This window comes from Sturnus vulgaris, chromosome Z, assembly GCF_052056855.1.
Source record: "Sturnus vulgaris isolate bStuVul1 chromosome Z, bStuVul1.hap1, whole genome shotgun sequence".
Lineage (NCBI taxonomy): Eukaryota > Metazoa > Chordata > Aves > Passeriformes > Sturnidae > Sturnus > Sturnus vulgaris.
Window position 1 is genome coordinate 61,100,755 of NC_142283.1, and position 17,826 is coordinate 61,118,580.

The 17,826-nt window shown below is 36.0% G+C and overlaps 2 protein-coding genes across 6 annotated transcripts in view; both read right to left on the reverse strand.

Annotated features, from left to right (window-relative positions):
- ERBIN (erbb2 interacting protein) overlaps positions 1-17,826 on the reverse strand; it is a 115,128-nt gene that overhangs the window by 89,727 nt on the left and 7,575 nt on the right. For 2 of the 5 annotated variants that reach the window (XM_088157194.1, XM_088157199.1), the window contains exon 2: positions 5,412-5,523. The exons of 2 other annotated variants lie outside the window; for them this stretch is intronic. The gene's annotated coding sequence lies outside the window, so the exon portion shown is untranslated. Of the gene's footprint in view, positions 1-5,411; positions 5,527-17,826 lie in introns of those variants that run through there. One more of the 5 variants, XM_088157195.1, reaches the window with a different exon arrangement.
- Positions 5,412-17,826, reverse strand: part of NLN (neurolysin) — a 95,621-nt gene continuing 83,206 nt past the window's right edge. The window contains exon 14 of the mRNA XM_088157202.1: positions 5,412-5,523. Coding sequence (XP_088013328.1) covers positions 5,456-5,523 — 68 coding nt within the window. The 3' untranslated portion in view covers positions 5,412-5,455. The remainder of the gene's footprint in view (positions 5,524-17,826) is intronic.

Below are 17,826 nucleotides of genomic sequence, written 5' to 3' on the forward strand. Positions count from 1 at the left end.
CTTTACCATAAAGCCAGAATGAATTTTATCAATTACAGGATTACAATCAATCAATTTTCTGACTGTTCAAAAAATTTAACCATTTGTCTGTTAAATAAGCCTACCAAGGAATTGGTTTGATCAAGTTCTTCTCAACTTTCTCAGTTACAAAAGCCTTCTATTTTACCAAGCAAATTAAACATATATGCTAAATTTATAAAAAATAATTATATATTGGTATATTTTATCTCGTTCTCACTGACTTTAGTGGTCCTAACATTAGCATCCTAGATATCTTAGGTAGACCCCCTTCACCCTTTACTTTCTGAAGTCTTCAGCTTCACCATTCATTGCTATAGCCTTTTTCCCCTTCATTTAATTAACAGATGCACTGCTATATTAGCCTGTTTTAGATTCAATGTTTTCTAAGCATCTAGTAAAACATCCTTTAATTGATTTCCCTTTAAAACTGAGTAGAAAAGGAATTTCTATACAGATGATTTCATTGAATGGCTTCCAAGTGATCTTTATGAAAAGGAACAAATAAATGCTGCTGATTAAACTTCGTATTTATTACGTACAATCAAAGTCAATTCACAGTCATTTATACTTTATCAAAAACAAGGAGGTTTTAAATACACTACTAGTTATTTGGCTCCTTTCAATAATAGGTGTGACTCCAAATCCTTTTATAATTACTTCTAAAAATACTGCATCCGTCATCTTTTTTAATGAACGTTTTAGTATTAGTAGTACAAGACCACCTGCACATAAAAATTAAGTTTCCTGTGTTCAGAGAGTTAGTCATCCTGCATGTGACTGCACTTTGATAGCCCATAGCAAGCTATTTCTGCAGTGACCACAGAGAAAACCAATTGAAAAGTGGGGTTTTTTTCCCAGTTCTCATCAAAAACAGAATTGTCCTTTTCCTTCACTTTGCCCTTTCTAAATTGCAAGCAGCTATTTTAACCATCAAACACATCACTTTTTCTACCAAGGGTCAGTGACACTACACAGATCAACCATAAGTGTTTTCTTCTCCTTCAAACTGAGTACCCAACACCTTTTTTTTAAATAAACAGAATTAGTCATCAGTCCTTCATGAACAGTATTTTCAGTATCTTGCTTTCCTATTAGAAAGAAGTTCGTTATTTTTCCTTCTGCATAGGTATTAATACTCTACTTGTCCCTTCTCTATAACTGATGTTTACCTCGTCTTGTTTTTTTTGAGGAGAATCTGTAATTTCTTTTCACCCTAAAATCAAGCTGTTGCTTCATAACAGGAAAATCCACTCCTTTTACACCACTTACCTAGTCAGCTGGCTCACTCTTATCATCTTTGTCCTCATTTGCTTATCAACAGAAGTGTCAGAAGACCACTTGGACCTGCAGAAACACTGTACCTTTTGTCTGTTATACAAAAATTACAGACTATCTTGGATGGCTAAAAATCTTCACAGATATGTAACCTGCAGTATAACATCATCATGGCAATATAGCATTTCCAAAACACACAGCACTTCCAATGATAATTCTTCCCTATTAATCAAAGCAACTTATTCTTTTTGCTTTCTGTGTACAAGACTTCTTTGGACTTGATGCAGATTGTCTAGCTTCAAATTTACCTGGTCTTATGTAGTGAAATCCAGTATTTCTCACCCTGATATGGAATTCTATAAGACAACAATCTGCACAGCTCTCCACACCACTGTTGTATGATCCTCCTGACACAGCAATCATACAGGAAGAAAATGGTACTTTTTATATATGCTTGTGCAACGGAATTTGTAAACTCTTACAATTCTTCATACATTGAAAAGCATTTTGGCAGAAAAGCAAACTATGGCACATCCATTACAACTACCCACAGCTGCTTATGACATCACTGAAAGTAAACCATTCTATCAGGCATTTCTGTCTCACCATCATTTCTTTCCACTAGGAGGAAAATATACTTTCATATTATGATGTATACAACTGGATCATTAAGAAAAAATATCCTGGGGATGGGGAGAGAAACAAGAAACAAAAGGAAAGGAGGAAATTGTCAGAGAGGTCTGTGAATGACACAGAAGCAGTATTTTAACTGAAGAAATAGGTGCTGGCATTCAAAGACAACTTGTCGAAAGCAAGTTTACTTGCATACATTAGCTAGCACTTGATTCTACCTCCATGGAACAATGCAGATAGAAAAGAAGAGGAGAGAGGGAAGAGGAAACCAGAATGTGTCATGCTATTTAAATCCTCTAGAAGAATTCTCTGCACACTTCCCCTCTGACACCACCACACATTTATGACACGGTTTAAGAAGTATTTTATTTGCTAGTTACTAAATTGAAAAACAAGATTCAAGAACTTATGCTGCCTCTGTAATGCAAGCATGAGTACACCAACATCTACCCCTTGCATAGAATTAGGCAAAGTTGCCTCTATGGAGACAGGATGTTTCCCTTACAAAACCCAATTCTGGCCATGTGACAGCCAGCAAGCTTATCACATAAGTCAACCCTATGATAAACTAATCTTGTTTAGACTCTCTTAGCAGCGCAGACATTTTAAGGGACAAACTAACTACCATTCCTCGTGTCTTTAAACAAAAAGAACATTCAACAAAGCAGTCAAGAATATGTTAACAGGAGTGCCTCTGGGTCTGAGAATCATTTCAGTTATTGAGATAGCTCGTCCATAACCTTTCCTGCACCACAGGGAACATTGGGCTCACTGAACAACGAGTTCCCCAAGTGCATTGCCATGATAAAATACATCTTATGGTGATTAGTTTAACCCTCACAGCTGAAACACCTGAGATATGTTAGAGCAGGCACTTCATGCCAGAACTTGTCACATACAACTAGGAAGGGGGAGATTTGGGGCAGCTTTTATTGCTACAAGGAGAAATGAATCAGCAAGTCAAGAGGGCTCACAGATTAAATATGCAAACCAGAGCTTATGTAAGACTCTTGGAACATATCCAAAACAAGGAAGTCACAAGAATACTGAAGGGATGGGATACAGAGGATCCTTTTCAGTCAGTGTAGTTTTCTTTGTTCAGGTGGAAGTCTTGATAGCAAGACAATGAAATAGGAATTTTCTTAACTAACTGTAATTACACAGCTTCAAAACCGCATCCCTAAAGTATTGTCAGAAGCCCAAATACACTCCAAATATATTGCAAAAGAAGCTGCTATACTCTGAAATTTTCACTCTTACAGAGTCTTGTCAAATTGACCTATCAGGCAGTGTATGGATTACAAAAAGTGAAAAAAAAAAAAACTCTGCCAACTTTTAGTCTAATTTTTTCATATTCTTTGGCTATCCACAAGTAAAAACTTGTTTATAGTCTCTATTTCCATGTTGTATTTCCGTACCTGTAAATACATGTTGATACATTACCTTCACATTGGACCTAGGCATTTAACACTGTGCTCACTGTGAATTTAGAGCATGACAAATTACAGCGACTTTTCTAGAAACCTACTCGTTACAAAACTTTTGAGAAGCTAGAGAACATGCACTAAATTGGCATTAAAAAGCCTCTATCCAAGATGATCGCAAAATATGAAGAGCACTTACTAGGTCTTTTGTAATCCTACAGTATTTCATCACAACATGCTTTACAATTCAGCTATTAAAAATATGTGTGCAGCCACAAGCTTATCAAAAAGCATTTGCTTCACAATCCTATCCTTTTTATCGGGTAGAGATTTTCTTTGCCCAATCAAGATTCAATCAAGGCTGTTAATAAAACAACTCTTAGGAGTGAAAAAGGGACTAGACTTGAGAGCAAACTACTGCAATGCAAGAAATAAGCTACATTTAAGCATATCATTTGTATTACCCTCAGTAATACTGAAGTGTTTCCAAGTAAAAACAAGTAGATTCACAATGAAACCAGGATTATAAAACAATGTTCTAATTTAACATAAAATTATTAGCAACATTCAAATATGTGTGTTTGGCTATTATCTTACACCTATTCAATGTTATTGAACAATATTAGTAGCATAAAAAAAGAAAGAACCTCCTCTAAATCCAAGATGTGCACTGGTGCCTGAACTCTCCACTTTGTGGTTAGTTTGGCAGTAAGTAGCACAGTAGCAGCTGAGAAGTCCCAGACCATCCAAATGATAAAATTGTTTCTCTTCTGTGACAATTTTTTCCACAATACGACTCTCTAGTCAGAGAACTATGAAAGAAACATCTACCGTTTAACAGAGAAACATAGCACTTTTAAAAATTCTGTAAACAAGGATCTACAGAAACAATAATTGTGAAGTCGTCAGACAGAATGTCAAGTACTTCTAACATATATATTTTTAGGATTTTTCTCTCAAAAAAAGAATGTGCTCCTCAAAATCTAACTTTTTTCATTAAAACCCAATCTTTTCCCATGGACTCATTTTCAGTAAATGTTCCTACATTTGGTACTGTCTTTTCACAATGATTCCTAATTTAAGTATCATGACTTCTTTATTTCCAAGCACATAATTCCTGCAATTATTAAGCATTTAAAACAGTATTTTTGCTGTTAAAATATTTCCCCTCTCAAAAGTCAAGCATTTTCTGTGGCTAGTTAGGCATATTTGTGGGTTCATTCTAACAACATTCTTGAATCAGAATCAGAATCTTGAATCAGAGCAAAAGATGGTGAGAGCAGAATAAAAAAGAGTTTGTTCAACTGCCCTTATTAGGACTAAGACACTATATTATCCTACTCCAGTATATACTGTAAACTACCAAAGATTTTTGGTGGCAGTTCAATTAGGGACAAAAATTATTTTCAAAAGGCCACATCATTCTAGTTATTTTTTCCCTATTCCGCTATACCCCTTTCTGAGGATCTGTGTGAATCTGCTATTAAATAATGTGAAGAAAAGTAAGTTTAAAAAAAAATCCTGTCAGTCTTAGCCCACCCTAAACATACCACTAATAATATAACAATTTCTCTAGACAGAACAATAGCATCTAAGGTATCCAGGGCAGAAATATTTGTTCAAAATTAAATTTATTTTTTCACAAAGTTACCTGAATACATTACAATAAAATGGGTTATTAATTCAAAGTAAGCAAACAATGCAGAAAAATAGAGCTGAAGCAACGGAAGTCAGGTTGGCTCTATACAAGTGCTCACATGGAGCTGTACCAACTTTAAAACAAACAAACCATACTCTGTGACCCAAGTGCATCAGACAGTGCCAATACAGTGAATACCCCTAGCACTCCTTTAGAGAAAGCAAACAAAATTAACATTTCTTATGCATCATCCCTACAAGCTACTGTGATACAAATTCAGCAGTTAAAAATTTGTGATTCTTACATGTGTGAATGGGAGAAGATATTAATAGCACACTTGAGAGTGTAACTGAAACAAAAAGTGTGCCAAAACTTTTATTTCCCCTTATCTCCTTTAACATATATGGACAGTCACCTACCCAAATCACTCCACCACTGCCAATTTACACCACAGGAGCCTGAATCAGTTTCTCAACTGGGACCAAAGATTCACCAGGACGTTGAACAGTTTATTAAACCATCCACATGGATCTGTGAAAGAGAATTAAGAAGTGTTTTTCAAAATGATGAGTGTAAGCAGCCTTGCACAAAACTAAGACAGTTTCAAATCCATACATTTATTTTATTCTATAGCAGAAACAAACACAGACAACATGGAAACAGTAACTTATGTAGCTTACCACAACAACCACCATTCTACTAACATTCATTTCTGTTCTTTATCAAATCTGAACATAATGCAAACAGAAAAAGCAGTGCGTCAAAACACAGAGAAGGTAGAACTGATTATGGTCTCTTCCTTTTATGGCAGACAAAACTAAAACATAAACACTACTAGCAAGCTAGAGTTAGAACAGCTCCCTGTTATTTGTATGAATGGAGTCAATTATCAGATTAACAAAATGTAACCAAAACCAACAAGATGTTATGTGCAGGACCTGGAAGAATGACTTCCTCTTTAAAGTTCTGGTGAATCTCAAGCATATTCTCTGAAAGAGAATCTATACCACCCACACAGACACAAAAGCTCTCACAGCCCTCATGGGGAAATAAAATTTACTGCACAGATGAGTCTTTAAAAAAACCTTCAATTATTTTAACTGGACCTGCCAGCTGCCTTTCATTTAGCTTAATGTGATGTTTTACTGAAGGTCTGCAGCCACAGTTATTGACAAGAGTGGAGACAGTTGCTAGCAAGTAGTTGGATCCATTTCTCAGAAGCTTACTCTGCCTGGTCAGCTTTTACACAGTATTGCCATAAAGTCTGTTTGTTGAGAATACAAAGTTTTAATATGTGGTCCTGGCCAGCAGGCCAGAATAATGCAGTAAACCTAAGATGCATGTGGAACACACCCATAGCCTCATCCAAGTGACATTTGTTGAAGCTAGTTCAAATACAGTGCCAAAATACAGAAGAATGCTTTCTCATCTGTTTTTAAAAAAGCCAATACATCTCACCCAAAAGTAAAAAACGTCTAATAAATCTAGGTTTCTATGCTGATAAATGGAATCTTTCCTGAAAAAAAGCTACTCTTCAGGAGATCAGATCCTGATTAGTTCTTAATATACAGTCCAAAATCCAGTTTTATGATTCCTGGAGTTTCGTGATGACTAAAGTTTCTAAGACAAACAGCAACAACAGAATTGTAAAGAAAATAAGTGTTTCTGCCACTGCCAGAACACTGTGAGATTTAACAAACCCTAAAGCATCCATAGTAATACATCTGTTTAACAGATCTTAGCTAGCTTTTCCAAAACATTGCTGTTATCTCCTCCCTAGAGTGTCATGGCAACCCCAATTAGAAACTGTGAAGGATACCATGGCTGATGACTGCACTGCTACTTTCCTGGCTTTCTCAGGAATAAAATGGCTGCTATCCCTTAAAGGGGTGGCTCTGGAATTTTCCTTCTAAAATTTTCTCACCTACAGCCAAAATTCTTGCATGGCTGAATATCCTAACATAAGTATTACATTAAATCGAGTTTATATCTAGCCAGCAACTCCCTTCATAACACACCCTGTTCAGGAACCGATGGTCTATGATGTAAAGCATAGAATAGCTTTCCTAGCTCTTAAGTAAGGAGAGCTGACTCTCTCTCATCTTGTGATCTCCCAGAGAAGATTCAGTTCTATTTGAGACGTAAGTGGCATCTTTATAGATAAAGAATGGACTGTTGAATACGTTGTCTCTTCCAGACTACCAGTTCAAATTTGTGACTACTTGGCATCCATGATACAAGTTCTCAGTGGTGAAGTAGACTCCAAAAGTTAACAGCTGGGGAGGAGTAAGAAAATAAGAATTTTGCACATCATTAGAAAGACCTTTGACGCTTCTCCTAATGCCAGTTTTCCTCACAACAGCATAACCTAGAGAGTATAAACGAAGGCTACGGTCTACTTCTGGCTTTTTCATTATCATTACTTGCAATCTTCAATTAAAACACACTACCTAATTAATACCAACAAGCCAATCCAACTCAAACCCCTGACAGGCAAGTCACTATACAAAAAAGGACCCATATTACATTTGAGTTATAAACCTATTTCAGAACAGTTATGAACAACCAGGGCTCTTCAGAACTACAGATTTGTGCTGTTGTGCTTGCAGACAATATGTTGGAGTTTTTGTGGCTGCAAAGACAATTAGGAGAAGAATCAACTTGGATTTTACTCTACCATCACATGTGAAAACCATGCTTCATTTCAAAAAAAATACTACTTAAGAAACAAAATTATTTTTTTCCATTTTACTGTATCTAGTCCCCTGTTACTCTACTGTTTCAATATATGACATGAATGATCAGGGTCTGCTTATCTATATGAAATTTTGTTAAAGTACTGTAAAAATCATATGTGTTTAGTACTGCTATCAAGTACTTCAAAGTTTGCAAGAAGGTATCCTAGAGCCTATGCTAAAATGACTGGCAATATTACATTATAAACCAAAGATATCTATCACTTTGGCTAAGCTTACTGGAAAAAGGTGCCAGATGGAACACCGCAATGGACGCTACTTTCATTTCCACCCAGAGTCAAGAAGCATCATCACACCACTACCTTAGCAATATAAGGGCAACTAATGATAGCAGTGGGTAATGGAAAAGATCCCTTAAAGCGGCAAAATTAATTTAGAAATATTTTACTAATTGAGTTTCAATATTGTAAAAAATATTAGTTGAGGTATTTATTAAGTCAGTTCTACTGCACCAGTACATCTGTGCATAAAATCTAACATTTTGCTTTCACAAGGAGCAGGGAAAAAAATAATTTAGTACCACAGGATTCTTCCCCTCCATTTTCTTCATCTACCATGACAAATTTTAAAATGCTATTTAATTTTTTTAAGCAGTTTAGCTGAATCCAAAGTGCAAAATAAGAAAAATAGGAACTTATGAATATACGAGCATAATTATTAGCAATGTTCATACAAAATCGTTACTTTAGCAACTACATTAATGCAGTTGGGCATGTACTGAAAATAAATCTCTCCTCAGCTGCTTTCTGAAATACTTAGTATATTTTTTCCATTAAGTTGGACAAACAAAGGATGCATATAATTACCAACATCATCTAAAAATTAGTTAGCCTATATTACAAAAAGTTGTTTTGGTATGTATTTACTCCACTTAAAAAAAACAACAACAAAAAACAGTAGTAAGCGCTTAAACATACTTTTACTACTGTTAAAAGTGTTAAAAGATAATCTGGCTATTGGAAGCTAGGTGATTGGCAGAAGAGGGCATCAACTTTCAGACACGTTCTGAGTTTGAGTACTTGATGTTGAATAGCTGACTGATTTGTATGCAACATTAACACTTAAATTCTAAGTTGGATCCTAAGTTCTTCTCTAGATCAATGATTCAAGGGGAAAGGTAGAAAGACACCCACTCCAGCAGTACATAACAACCTCACTAAGCTGAGCTTCACTACCGGCTATTATTCTAGCATGCAAGACTCAGAGTTCATATTCGAGTGTCAGGACTGATACCAGAAAACACGTGATCTTAGCAGAGAGAGAATGAGTGGCTATTTTTGTGGATCTTTAAATATTTCCCCCCCCCCCCCCCCCCACACTTATTTCAAGATACAGAGATATAAATACAGGCACATACACCTAAAAAGCAGTGCTCAGCTTTGTATTCTAACCACACAGCTGAACAAATGTACAAACATATAGTTACCTTTCCCAGACCTTTTCTGCCCAGCACTTTAACATATGCCAGATGCACTGAAACTACCCACCAGTCCCTCAAAATCTAACTCTTCCCCAAAATCCCAAAACTGCAGCATCAAAAAAAAGAAAAAAAAAATCTTTGTGTTTTAAGTGGAAAAAATGCAGGAGAAAGGTAACTCTAAAAATACTAAAAGTGAATGCAGTCAGTCACACTGTCACTTAGAGGGGGACAGATTAATGCAAACATGAAACTGTATCATAAAAGAAATACACCCTCAGGTCAGAGTCAATTTCAATTTGCCACACTCTAGATTCTTATTACAGATAAATTTCATTTCTCAAAAATGAAAAAAACATGAAAAAACATGCAACTTTTTCCATGCTCATTTGCAAGGTTAACGGACACTTTGGTATCTTAATAACTAACTAAACTATGAATGCATTTAAGAAAAAAAATCCTAGTATATTTTCAGTCTGGGGCTAAGGGAAGGAAAAGAAACAACCAACCTTTGCATCACATTTTCAAAATTCCAATCTCAGATAATTAATATCATTATACTAGTTACTCTCAAATATGCAGAAGATCATAATTTAGAAACTACCTTCAGGAAGAATTGAATATCTCTAAATCCTGCATAGCTTAATCCTTGTACTACATAATTTGAAAGGAAAAGCCTAATACATAAGTTCTCTTCCCAAGCATAATGTTCAAGAAAATTTGAGACTTAATATATTCTGAGCTTTTTTTCCATCTTTGAACCCTAGGAAAACAAATTATCTTACAGCAAACACTATTTCCCCTGATATGCTAGATCAAATATTTATCAATCAACCAGAAGATAAGGTGTTATTTTACAGATTAAAGAGCAGGACATACAAATAGACAACTGCTGTCATGAGAAATAGCTTAACTGCTTAAGGATGTGTTGAGAACTATCCGTTTGACACCTTAGTATTCCAGTAAGCTGGCAATGTACAGCTAAGCTTTCAGAAGTAATTGCTATTAACACTGGTGTGCCTGGAGAAGGAAAAAGTCCTCACAATTCAATTTAAACCTTTGTCATGCGATGACTCTAAGAAGTGCATTGCAGGGAGCAATTCAAACTCAGATAACGAGAAATATATTTTAAACTCACTAGTGCTTTAACAGATCACTGCACTCTAGTCTCTCCAGAGAAGCAAAGATAAATACAGTATCAGAGTCTTAAAAAGTGGGTAACAGCACAAATACCAGCTGTTTCTGTTCACTTCATGCACATGAGTGCCACCTCCTCTCTAATATAGGGGCTTGGTCCTTCTGGAAACAGGAGGGAAAGATCAGAAGTCATCTGCATTTCATGAGTGCAGTACAGTCAAGTGAGGCTCCTATACATGGCTTCCAATTACAGCTCCATAGCATCCCCACATCCAGCTGGCAATCTTCCTAGAAGATTTGAGAATGATGAAGCTAAATATCCTGTATTCTTCCATCCTCTACCCCCAAAATTATCCTGCACTTTCAATCCCTCCATGAATAAACGTGATTCTACCCTGGCCATCTGAAATTGAAAAATACCATAATGGTGTTGCACACTCTAAGTGACAGACATTTCCAAGTCCATCATTGTCATAATACATAACATATGAACTTGTTTACCATCATACCAACTGCCCATCACCTGTCAGTTCTCCACTCACACTAGCCTGGAGGTCTAATCTGAAGGAATAACATGCCACATTCAAATACCTACACATTCAATGACCTACACATTTCAACCAAGATAATGAAAAACACAAGGCCACCAGAAATCCCAACAAACCAAAGAGGCTAGATATACAAGTCTAAAAAGCAAGTACTCTGAAACATAGTTTTCAGGAAAAAAGGTCTTCACTGTTTCTTCTCCTTTTCTATGGTTTGTTATTTCCCACTCTTGCAGCAATTAAATATCATTTTACAGAGAAACATCAAATTCCCAGCCTACTGTCTCAAGTCCAAAAGCCAATCTGCCTATGGCAAGAAAAAGTAGGAGAGATGGGAGGTGGTAGACTACAAATCTGACGAAAAGGAGAGGTAACTGGGTAAGTAGTTTTTAACTGCAATTTTGACTTCTATGTATGTATTATCAAGGATCAAATCGCTGATGATGAATAGCAACATTTACATTTATTGTGGGTAAATGGAAGACTATTCCAAACCAGCAACTGGAACTCAAAAGGCAAGTCAATCTTCATCATGCAAAATTCAAACTCGACCCTGCTGAAACAAGAGTAATCCCTGCTTTTCCCTCACACCTGCCTTTTATTCCAGCTAGGGTTTGTATAATCACACTGTATATCCAATCAGTAACTGACTCAAAAAGCCTAAACCTGCAAGTCATTGGGGAGAATTTTTTTTCATTTAGATCAGTTTGCTCAACAACTCACTAACCTTCAGTACCACGGCTCCACCTTCAATACCTTGTCTTCACTTTCAATATCTTGTCTTCTTTCTGATGCAGAGAACCACACCGGAAGAGGGAGCAGATGCAGCAGAATGCAAGACTAGACATTTAGCCACAGGCTTTATAAACTAAAACTCCTTTAAAGTAAAGGTGATAACTTCATTATTACTGGCATTTTCCTTTCAGTACAAAAAAAGATGCATCAAAAAACATGCAAGCATATCTTAATGCTTAACAGCACATGTTGATGGCAAAATTCATTCATGTGTGTGACATTTATAATTTAGTCTGCCTTCATTCATAGTTTTGGTGGAGGGGGCAGGAGAGAGGAATTTAAAAAAAAATAACCATGATAAATATCTACAGGCAGCCAAGAAGAAGCAAAGATGCTCAGGGAATTCAGTAAACAGCTTGGTCCAGACACCGACTGTACCAGCAGGTTTTACTCTACAAAACAGAAAGAAATATTCACAGGATGTGGTCTGAACTTCAAGACACTGTTGCTCAGCAAGCGCTGTGCACGTTTTTGCAACAAAAAATCAATTACTTGCCTACAAAGCAATGCTTTAAATTTATAAGAGATTCGAGGGAACGAGAATAAAGTATACAAAAGTATACAGACCATCATCTCCAACACTGTAAGTTCAAAATGTACATCCACTTACTTCCTTTTAACCAAAGCAAAAACCCTTCCTACGTTCCAAAGTGACCAATACAAAGATGTGCTTTGTAAAAGCAGTGCTATTGACAGAAAGTATCAGTTGTCCACTTTGGCCTAATATTAAGGTAAAAAAATGTAGAAAAATATTCAATTAATCAACCCATAATTCAAATCATAAATAGATACACTGAATAGACTTATAAAAATTATATTTATATACACAACATTACCACTGATCTAGATATATCTTTCAAATGTCCCACTGTTCTTAAAATGTAGTGAAGATATACAAAATGCAGTTCAAGCTTCCCAGACCATCAGAAAACTGCCACTTTATAGTCTGTGATGCCCATGCCTTAGAGCAGAATGTAACCTATTTCCAATCTTGATAGTAAAGGTGATTTGTCCTAAATCATGAAATAAGACATTTTCTATTTACCTTCAGATGCTTGGATGTCAGGCAAGGATAGTAATTGGTATGGACAAAACCAGTCTCTACACTGCACCGAAGTTTCTCATCTAAATTCCTCTTCTACAGCCCCTCCTACTAACTGATTAACTTAGAGCCACCCACACCATACACCTCAAAAACAGACTTAACAGTAAATCCTGATAAGAAGAAATAGAAACAGCTTCTTTTCATTAAAGAGAATTCTTCCATTATGCTGTCTGCTGGTTTGGTCTCAAATCAACATTACCAAGGTCTTTGAGATATTAAGGAGAATGGACATATTCAGGAAGAAACCGCAAGAAAGAAAGAAACAAAGCAAAACAGTCCGATATGCTTTTAAAAGTCACAACAGCTATACATCATGGCTAATTAAATCACAGAGTAAAATTAAGTTACAAAGTACTTTAAAAAGAAACAAAACAACCCAAGATAAAACAACTCAACTGTTTAATGGAGAGGTAAAAAACCAGATATTTACAACCAACAGCATAGAAAATCTTGGGAAAAATTTGGCATAAATGCCAAGGAGGGAAAAAAAAAACCCTGCAGATTCCATAGCATTATTTGTCTATTAAAACCAGGAGTGCCAAGGGCTTCGATGACAACTGCAGTTGGTTAAAGAGTGACAAAAGACAATACATTATAACTCCTGCAAGTGCACTGTAATTTGCATCATTTACATGTTCCAAAAGGAAAAACCCAGATTTTGTGTCAAGCTAACGCTTTCTGGACAACTGCATTAACCCTATGATAGTAGTGAACACAGGTGTGTGAATTTCCAAATCTGTCTGAAATTCAGTTTGTGCTACTCAGGATGACAAGGGCTAAAGTGCAAGTAAGATTTAACTTGGTATTTCACACTGCAAATGTCAGCAAACTAGGCCAGACTCAAAAGAATTAAGATAGGTCTAAGGTGCAGGGAGGAGAGGGACACCCATAGACACTTGCCTGTACACCTGAAGTACATTTCAGATAGACTAAAGAACAAAAGGAAAACACAGACCTGGGAAACCATTTCTTTGTTTGTACTACTTCTGGTACTTCCTACAATTCAATAGCTACAGACCACTCCTATAGCTACTGATAGCTGGGAGATGAGCAGAAACACTGGAATTAACTGTGCTTGAACAGGTCAGGCCTCTCTGTGACTAGCTGAAACACAAAATTTGGTGATTAGAATGAAGATAAATGCTACACTTCAAAGAAGAACAAAGGCTAAGGAGAAGGAAAGTTCACGTATACGTGAACATATGTCCATAGACTTTCTCATAACTATCCTCAAGAAGGCTGAGACCAATCAAACTAACACACATCACAATCCGGGAATGTAGCAGGACTGCCAGAATAAACACAAAAGAAGACAATAACCCAGCTGATTTGGACCAAGATACAAACAGGAGACTCCAGGATTTCTCTCATCTCTCAGCAGACAAGCAAATCTTTAAATGGTGGTACCATTACCATGGGACAGCTAAAAATCTCAGGGAGTGGAATTTAAACCAAACACAGCAGCACCTCCTTTTCCAATTTGAGAGACAGGAACCCACTATGCTTCCAACCCCGCTTTACAACTGATCTCTTATAATCACCCCCAAAAAACACAGAAATTATAGCACTTATGGCCTCCTCTGCTACAGACTCTACTTCACATGAAGCTACTTTATTGTTAAATGCTTGTTTTAAATAAATCCGTGCCTTCCACAGCCATGGAAGTAAAATATTTGCCCTCTCTTCTCTTTCAAGGACCTCTCATTTCTTACACAAGACTGAACAGCAATTAGGATGTTATGTAAGTTAATTTACTGAAGTTAAAAATTAACTCAATTTCTAATCATAGGAATTGAACTGAAAGAAAAAAAAAAAAAACGAGAAAAATGACATTCAGAAAGAACAAGCAAAATTGTTTTAAAAATATACATACTTCATTCCCCTGGCTTAAAGAGGCTTTTAAATTATTTCAGCTCAGAAAAAAATTACGCAATATATTAGTTAGAAACAAATCAGGTGAAATTACAGCTTTTAGAGATACATCTATTTTTCTGTCTATGCACTTTTTAATACCTTTGCCTTCTAACTAGGAGAAATTAAAGTGTACCACCTACTTTGCCAACATAGAATAGTAAGTAACAAAATGCTTGGCCTTGGGCCTATGTCTTTATAAAAGTAAAATCCTACAATATTTGGAGCTATTCATTGTAAATGTTTCTTAGTCCTTGTCTTGAGAACTTTTTGGAATTTGGCACTGAGCTTCACTGCTTGTTTTTATCAACCATAGTTTTCTACCTGCAGTATCAAGCAAGTCAAGCAATTACATACTTCTCTCAGTGCTGTAAAGAAACACATTCATTTAAGGCAAGCCTTAAAAAAAAACAAAAAAACCCAACAAAACACAACCCCAAACCTCCAATGAACCAAAAAAAACCAAATCACGCACCAAAAAAACCTGCATACTGTGCACAGGCCTAGGTATCCAAGGAGGAAAACATAATTATCGTTTTCCTAATCCTTCATTCTCACTAATAGACTCCTGGTTTCAACTTCCATCTATGGCATATGAAAAACAAAGAAAAAATAGGGGATGGAGAAACAAACAGTAGTGAAAGTGCTAACAGGGTAAGTTAGCAATTGGTATTTAATACCATCCTCAATACAAAAAGCCCTTTTTAAGCCCTCAACTCAGGAAATAAAATAGTTTTGAAAAACATAATTACCACATTCTGCTTCACATGAATATGATATTTTTATTCGTTTGACATATGTTGCTTCCTGAATGGATTTAATGTATTTTGGCATTCCAGAACAAAACTGCTCTCAGTGTTTGGCACTTCATGTACAATGCAGCCAGGAAGCCACTCCTTAAGACTATGCAGCCATCTGCAGCAGATACCAAGGGTTTTTGACAGGCAAGCTGCACTGCTGTAAATATGCAGTAGTTCACTATAAAAGAAAAGTTCTCATCTATTAATCAGACTCTGCACATAATTATCTTCAGATAAATTCAGGTGATCTGCAACACCAAACACGTCAGCACAGAAACCAGAAAGGGGAAAAATTAATATAAAAAATAAACTATTTCTTATCAGAAGATTACTGGTTATTAAAATGCTTAATAAATTGTATGGTCTACAGTCCCTGATGCCCTGCCTTACATGCACTCTCCCTCAGAAACGCAAAGCCAGAATTCCTACCTAAAGCTAGGACGGATCAAACAAAGGTCGGAATAACACAGCAGGCGCAGAACACTTGAGATACAAAGTAAGCAGATGTTGGGTACACAGGAGGGGAAGGAAGAAGCACACTCAAAACCTGCTAGCTAGTAACTGCCCAGAAAAACAAATCCAGACAGGTTACATAATTCAATCTATGGTAACAGGAAGATAAATGGAAACACATTCATAGATCAGAGTTCAAAGGAAGTACATTTCCCAATTTGAATTTGGCAGATTTCAAAAAAATATATCCTACCAAAAACCACAAACATGCACCCCAACACTTAAAAGGCTATGCAGTGCCCTAATGCAAGTTGCTACTTGAAGAGAAATAGTATATAGAAGCAGACATAAATTTTACTTTATAATTCCTCCTCCTTTAAAGAACACTTCTGTCTGTCTTCTAAGTGTTATCCACTTCAACAAGCCAGTTTAGTTTTTGTTCTTACACGTTTAGTATAAAATGCAGTACTAAAAGCAGAAGCCTTTATTCATAATGCAGCTTTAAAAACAGTTTTACATTAATACACCTTTTTCACTACAATAAGGAATGGCTACAATAAGGAGTAGTCATTATTTTTTTAAAAAGCAAAAGTTCAAAAACCTAAACAGAAAAAGGCTGTATTTTTCACAGTCTAAGGATCTTGTCCCTCTAGTTTATACCACAATTATGCTAGACATTATCTCAACATTATTCTCAGCAGTTTTAAGAGTTACTGTCCTGGACATATAAAGGAACCCCTGAAGCTACTTATCTGTCTGTTGTTTATCTTTACATTAATTTTACAAATTATACATAGATCCCAATACATTCCAGTTAGTTGTTCGCAATGGTGATGCAGAAGAATTACTCATCTCGGCGTTGGCTGGGATTCTTTCTAACTACAACACTCTTCACATCTTCCATGTGGGTAAGCACCGTTATTCTTGTTCTCTATTTACTCAGCTTTTCTCTCACAATGCATGTTTGATTTTTGCCAATTTATAATCTCTTTTCACTCCCAACGCAGTGATGAAAAAAATTTAGGTTAGCATTTTTGTACTTTACTTTGAGTTGTGTTCCTCTAAGTGAATGGATGATGATTAAAGAGAGCTGTTATTTTTATTTTACTCTATCAGGCATTTTGCAGATCATAAGCAACTGACACAAAAAAATTAGCAGAAAGCTATTCTTGAATGGTTGCTAAAGTATTTTTGCCTCTTTAGATATGGAAGAACAAGAGTGTACTGCTTACAATAAAACTTTTAAAATAACTTAGAATTTAGACAATTATATTTAAGTACACTTTCTCTTAAAGGTGTTGTTTTCAATAGGGATAATAATTCACTACTGGAAAGCAAAAACAAGTTTTTCACCTCACAGGAGATTTAAGATGAACTAAAGAGCTTTCTTTCTCATCAAAATGCTAATTATAGCCTCAAAACTGAATTCAAAGTTGATTTAATAATAACCCAACTTGAAGTGTTACTTAACTTCTGACACCCTGTGCTTTCCAGTATGAGAAAAAAAACAGAGGTACAATACTACTTTGACACTACTGAAGTAAAAAGTGGGACAGTGCCATGTTGATTTGCTATTAACATGCCACCCTCTTTTCTCAAAACAGGAAAAAGTGACTGAAGAGCACAATCCAGGAATTCCAGAGAATTTCATGGCTGTAATTTCAATTAATTTGAACTGCCCAGTGCATACTTCAGACTTCTCAAAGATTAAAACTAAATTAAGACAAAACTGGGGGAAATTACTAACATTCTGATTTTGAGGGAAAGTTATTCCTCTGCAGATATTTTATGCTCTGAAGCTGAAATTTAAATTTGGTCAAGATTTAACACCAGTGGAAGGATGCATTAGTTACAGATGTGTGAGATAGAGATGAACAATTATATTTAAATTCAGTGGAAATAAGCAGGGACTCGC